Source organism: Mizuhopecten yessoensis, unplaced genomic scaffold, assembly GCF_002113885.1.
Source record: "Mizuhopecten yessoensis strain PY_sf001 unplaced genomic scaffold, ASM211388v2 scaffold5547, whole genome shotgun sequence".
NCBI lineage: Eukaryota > Metazoa > Mollusca > Bivalvia > Pectinida > Pectinidae > Mizuhopecten > Mizuhopecten yessoensis.
In genome coordinates, this window is record NW_018406103.1 from 983,661 (window position 1) to 990,330 (window position 6,670).

At 34.7% G+C, this 6,670-nt stretch overlaps 2 protein-coding genes across 2 annotated transcripts in view; one reads left to right on the forward strand and one right to left on the reverse strand.

Moving 5' to 3' along the window:
* LOC110450908 (succinate dehydrogenase [ubiquinone] flavoprotein subunit, mitochondrial-like) overlaps nt 1-5,984 on the reverse strand; it is a 20,344-nt gene extending 14,360 nt beyond the window's left edge. Inside the window, exons 1-6 of the mRNA XM_021498702.1 lie at nt 5,837-5,984; nt 4,079-4,174; nt 2,924-3,085; nt 1,760-1,903; nt 761-925; nt 194-342 (exon numbers count right to left, since the gene is read on the reverse strand). Of these exons, the coding sequence (XP_021354377.1) occupies nt 194-342; nt 761-925; nt 1,760-1,903; nt 2,924-3,085; nt 4,079-4,174; nt 5,837-5,896 (776 nt within the window). The 5' untranslated portion in view covers nt 5,897-5,984. The remainder of the gene's footprint in view (nt 1-193; nt 343-760; nt 926-1,759; nt 1,904-2,923; nt 3,086-4,078; nt 4,175-5,836) is intronic.
* Nucleotides 5,985-6,077: 93 nt separating this feature from the next.
* The window catches only part of LOC110450909 (ankyrin-3-like), a 10,374-nt gene continuing 9,781 nt past the window's right edge, over nt 6,078-6,670 (forward strand). The window contains exon 1 of the mRNA XM_021498703.1: nt 6,078-6,159. The gene's annotated coding sequence lies outside the window, so the exon portion shown is untranslated. The remainder of the gene's footprint in view (nt 6,160-6,670) is intronic.

The window sequence follows — 6,670 nt, forward strand, 5'->3', positions numbered from 1 at the left end:
CCATGGAAGGTCCCTGCAAAATTTCATTGAAATTGGTTCAGGGGTTTTGGAGAAGAAGTCGAAAATGTAAATTGTTTACGGACGCACGACGGACGACGACGGACAAAAGGCGATCGCAATAGGTCACTTGAGACTTTGTCTCAGGTGACCTAAAAAAATTAACACAGCCTTAAGTCCATGTAAACATCCATACCCTGTAGCCAACACTGTGTTCTTGGATCTAAATCTATGTATGGTACCATCTTCGAGACAAAGGGCTATAACTCCTCGGCACTCTCCGTCCTCCATGATCAGATCCAAAGCGAAGTATTCAATGAAGTAATGTGTATCATATTTGAGTGACTGAAACGGAAGAAATGAAAAAGTATGCTAATATCTTTAACATTCTGTTTTGTAAAAGTTAGAGTTTGGATGCTTTTATTAAACTAAAATTGAAAGGTTTTTAAAAAGAATTTTCCAAGATTAACTGCATGACTTGAGTGTTATTTCCTTCCTGAAATTTACCACACGAATATTTACCAAACAATACTAAAAAACAATGGAATTGTTTCATGTTGTTTTTAAGGGATTTTCCCTTCTATTATGGGAATTCGAACGAAATCTTGCAGTGCTTTGGACAGAAAAAGAACATCTGATTGATTGTTTATGTTTTCTTTGTCTTCATGGCAGCTGTATAAATTTTTATGTCGCATCTACGGAAAAATTGTGCCATTCAAAGAGACACAGTTATATAGATGAGGTATAACAATAAAACACGCACCCGTCCATACAGTGTGTGGAGGAGGGAGTGACCGGTGCGGTCAGCTACACAGCAACACCTGTGGGCCTGTCCACCTTTACCATACTTTAAACTCTGACCACCAAAAGCTCTCTGGTATATCTTCCCATTTTCAAGTCGACTGAAGGGCATGCCATAATTTTCCAGCTGAAATTTGATAGAACATTATATAAACTAAATTCTGCTTAAGTCTTAAAATTATTACTTCATGTATAATATATATTAAATTGAAGTGTTTTTAAAAAAGAATGTAAAATACAAATTTTGGAAAATTCGCACGTAAATGCAAATCCAAAATATCAAAAGCAAACTGAATTTGGACTATTCTGTCTTTGCGTATTGCAGAGTATCTTCTCTTGTGAGCAGGTATTGATTGTTCTGTCATGGGTTTGTGTAAGAAAATTACGATGTTTTCTCAAAATTTGATGACGTTACTCTCACAAACTATTGACGTAACAATCAATACCTGCTCTCAAGACAAGATAACTCTGCAATACGCAAACAGAATAAAACATTTCCCCTCTTCTTTTCTCTTGCAAAAATACTTGAACTTATTTACAACTTCCCTGCATCTTGTTCCATGTAATATTTAACAGAAATTGTTCAACATGTTTCCATATGTACAAAACTAGCTTTAATTTCACTTTAGATTTCCAATATTTTATCCTAAAGCTCTCTCTCAAAAAAACACTTCAAAACCAAATTTTAAATGATGGTATGCAGGAAATTAGTTATGTACCCAACTTAGCCAAAAAAAATTACTTCATAAGATGAAAACTGTTTCTTGGGAAACTAAGTTATAAAGACAAAACTAATTCTAGGGAACTTAGTTTACAGGACAAAAGCTATATCTGAGGATTCTATATTAATATTAAGGCATCAATAATTTTAGGAGAAACAGATATATAAGGACACTTTTTGAAGTACTTTTGCGATAGTAAGATCAGGAGTCCAGGACTAGGAGTCTGTAGTATCAATTACCTCAATGACGGCTTTAGGGGCTTCCTCACACATGTACTGAATGGCGTCTTGGTCCCCCAACCAATCAGATCCCTTCACGGTGTCGTAGAAGTGGTACTTCCACGAATCTTCCTCCATATGTCCTAGTGCAGCATTGATACCGCCCTGGAAAGTTGACAGGTTGTTACAATCATTCAAAATGATATTTTACAAGTCATTTTAAGTAGAAATATAACTTTTCGTTACATTTTCACCTTTGAAATATTAACAATCTTGGTCTGGCCGTGCATCTTTCCTCTCCTGTTACTCATTTTATGACAAAAGTTGATGTGCTGAACCTTTTATTGCTGACTGACAATCAAAGAGCAGTGTTTGTACAAGTGTCGTGAAAATAACAAGAGATCATTGATAATGAGGTCACAACAGATCCAAAGTCATTCAATGGTAATGACCACATGTAATGTAATGTTGTATGACTGAGAAGACCGGTGCCAAAATTTTACTTTAACACAAACAATGCCCACAGTAATTAACATCAAGTCTAGCTTTTAAGGTTTGTGATACATACAGTCAACCAAAAACGAAGGGTTTGGTTTGGTTTAGCATTGTTTAACGTCCTATCAACAGCTATGGTCATTTAAGGACGGAGGGTTTTGAAGATGAATTATGTGATGGTGACAACCAGATAATGCTGTATTTCGACAAATTTCAATGTCGTCAAGGGGTTAATAAATTCTTATATGTCACAATTTCTGTATACATTGTATTACATTTTGGTAGTTAGGATACACATAAAACAGTTTAGATTGGAACACATCAGTTGAAAAATTGTTATGTATAATATGAATACTGATGTTGCGTTATAATACCTATTATAAGATAGGTANATCTTCCTCTTGCTTAAATCCGATTAATTAAAAGTTTCACATTTTCTTACCTTTATTACCACCTGTACAGGTAAATACTGAAGCAACTTTAGAATTGAAAACGTTAATATAATCTAGTGACAACAACGAACAATTTTCATATAACTTTTTTTCACATAGAACAAATATTTTCCAAGTTATGCACATTTGAAAAATCAAGTAAATTAAAATGAATTTCAATAATTAATTCAGCAGTGGTGTCCGTTTACATAGAAATCAATGTAGCAGCCTAAGGGATAAGATGGGTAGGTATATTTACCTGAGCGGCCACTGTGTGTGATCTGGTAGGGAAGAGTTTTGTGATACATGCTGTTTTGAAGCCTTCATTAGCCAGGCCAAAGGCGGCTCGGAGACCAGCGCCCCCTGCTCCAACCACTACAGCATCGTAGGTGTGGTCTATCACAGGATACTTCCTCGACAGCTGTCAATCAAATAATGCAAACAATATTATTATTAACTTATCATTATATTATGTTTGTACGTTGCAGGTAGCAGTCATCCTTTAGATTAAAGAATTTGAAAGAAAGGAAGATGTTAAATCTCATTTAAATATCAATATTTATGACAATATTTTTGCATTAAAATATTATTATATATCTTATGAAGGTGTACAATTTTATGTATAGGGATCTCGCATTGACATAAAAACTACCAGTCCCAGGTGTTAAATTTGAAGTCAAACAAAAGTCAACTCTATGCTGGCGATCAAAGCTGCACCTTCTTGTACACTGACCGACTACACTGACTTAAAACTGTGTTCATTAACAGGGTTAGACACTAAAACTTTTTGCTTGGTAGTCCACAGGACTAGTTGAATATATAGATTATTTACTTGTCCTTCGTCAACGTTACTAGTCCAAGATTCGAAGATTTCCTGATGAAGAAACATTGCGATCTACAGCACAAAACTTCAAAAGTAATCCACTGTAAGGGACTTTGATAACTATCTACTGCCGTAAAAATATGGTGAAGTTTTAGAAATATATTGACAATTATCATACAATTATTTTAAGAAATTTTCTAAATTTTAAAAAGGAATATTCTTATTTTATAATCATTTTTTTTAGAAGTCAACTTAAAGGACCAGTTAGGTTAGGTGATTCACTAGACCTTGCTGAAATCTACTAGTCCAGGACTAGGGGACTAGTGTTAGTGTCGACCCCTGATTAATAATACACGTACCTGTATATTTAAATAAATAATATCCATAATATTTAATAACTGAAAAATTTAATAACTGAAAAATCATTTCAATTATAAAAGGTGTTTTAAACTTCATATTGCACATGTTATGAATACCCTTAGAACCTCTCCATCCCAAACATTCATATTGTTTCATTAACTTATAATGTGTCATATATCATGATCAAGTGAAAACCACTTAGTTTACACTGTCACACATGACGGACTTTACCGATTGTCCTGTTGATGATGTTGCATCACTGTTACGACCCTGTATGTTGAAGTGAAGGTTTCTCTGACTTGAGCCTATGGCTGGTGAAACTCTCAACTGTAAAAAGACATAAAGGATAAACTGATAACTAAAACAACTGTACAACATGTAATGTTCTCATGATTTGGTAGAAATCTTATAAAGATGCCATATCAAACAGGTGGTCTGTATTGCAGTGGATACTCACTCATATTTCACCAAGGCGGCCTGAGTTCAATACCTTGATTGGACATGAAAAGATATGGGGTCACCTGTCCGACCTAGCTGTGGGAACCATAGCTCCTAGGTCCGATATATTTTTTTCATTTTTTTTTTATTGGACCATAGACTATCATGGTCCTAAAAAAAAAAAAGTTCAAACAAAATTAACGATTGGACCTAGGTCTAGAAGCAGGGTTCTCCAGTTTCCAAACTTTCCTCCCACATAAAGACACCATGCACGCTAATATGTATACCCAGGCCATCAAGAGTGATGAATATAAGTTACAATAAATTGATGCAATTTAAATAAAGTTTATGTTTAAACATTAATTTCTAAACTTTTAATTCTAAATGGATTCACTATATTCACTTTATATCAGACACAACTTCATCGTCTGGCAAGACTGTTTTCCAGCGTTTTAAGTAAAAGAGAACATCTTTTTTAAATTTTCCATCCGTAGGTGTCTGACAGATATCTCTGCTGCAATAAGTCAAAATACTGTGTGTTTGTGTACTGCTTATAAAATTGTACTAAACCCATTTTACATAAAATTGTGCTATTCATACGTAACAGCATGTTAAGCCTCATGCAGGCCCTAGCTATTTTGGTATAAAAATCTTGGAATGTAAAATAAATTGATATCAACCAATATTCATGTTAAAGTCAATATTAGTCCCATCTTCAAATTCTATTCTTAATGACTTAAGTCTTTATTTACGCCTACATCAATACTGTTTACAATTTCATTCAGAATAAGTTTGCTAGTTCATAGCTATAACTGGTCCAGACCAACTGTGTCTTGTCATTTAGTGTCATCTTCTCAGTGGCACTGGAGTGTATGGAGACTATGAAGACTAATTGGTAAGAAATTGAGGAGGGGGGGGGGGGCACATTGAATACTCATTGGTTTTGGTAATGCGAAAGTTAGTACTTATTTAAGACGTTTCAGTAACTTGTTGTTTGATATTGAAGAAGATTTTGGGCATTTTTCGTCTTTACAAAAGCACCTATTCTTAGGTACCAAAACGACAAGGTACCGAAACGTCTAGGATTCATTTGCAGGATCTAATTTCGGTTTATAAATGTGAAACTTAACGTTTATTGTCCCAATATGCCTGTGCTTTAAATGTCACGATATTTTCCAAATCTTATCATGTCTTCTATGCCAGGTTAGGTAAGCGGAGGCCCCTGTGCTCAAGGTCAGAAGATTTGAAAAAAGAAAGATAACAATGAGATGACTGTAAGTATGACAGCATTCTCTCACTTTCTTCAGTAATAATTACAACTGATCATCGTAGTGACAGCGTCTTTGTGATATCAAATAGTCTATTCACAAAATATCTACGTCTGCGGCATCTAAGATCTTGTTGTTTACCTTACGCAACCAACTCGAATCGGCATACGTGACCGAGCTTTTTGTCACCTTTTATCAAATGCAGCATTAATATAAAATTAACATATAGTTGCTTTGGCTTATTCAATCTAAACAATCAATATCCCGACGGAGTTATACTTACAACATTTTTCAATACAGCTCTATGAGCTGATTGAGAGGTCAACTTCAACACACTCGCCATCTTTTACCGGAACTAGAATTTACACATGCGCACAAAGATTTATATAACGAGTTACATAAGCTCCTACGTAATGTACTAATACCATTTTTAGGACCATTTCCAATCGACCCACAATTTGTTTATCATGGAAAAGCAATGCAAGCCTGTACATTTTTCAATAATTGCATCACAGAAATACCGCAATGAGCGTGCCTGTAAACCGGAAGTCGATAAGTGCTCTTCACTTCCGGACTGAAGCACAACTTTATTCAGCATCCTTCGGGGTGAGAACTTGAGCATTCCTTTACTTTCAATTTCGGAAAACACTACGTTTTTTCGTGCACTTGATACTAAGAATCATACAAGGCTCCTAGTGGGAATGATTGGTCATGAAATACCTTTTAAGTGTAGATGCATTTAACATCAAAGCTGTGCAGCCTAATGAAAAGTATATTGACCTTGAAACTGGATGACCTTGAAAAGGTCATGTTTTTCAAGCATATACTTCTTTTGTGTAATAAATTTAACTTATATGCTATAGCATTGGATGTGAACAATAATAAAATTTCATAAAACATTTCGATACAAATGCATTCTCATGTGTATGACTTTTAGCAAAACTTAATTTAGTTTGACTCCTGAGTGTTCAATTATATATGCAGTCACCCCACACCCCAATACTGCCTTCAACACCGACAAAACTGTTATTGTGACTCAATCTTAATGTGACTCAATCTTGTAAGAATTGTCGAAATCCTCTACCTAGCAATTATAATCATTAGTTCATAAAAAAAA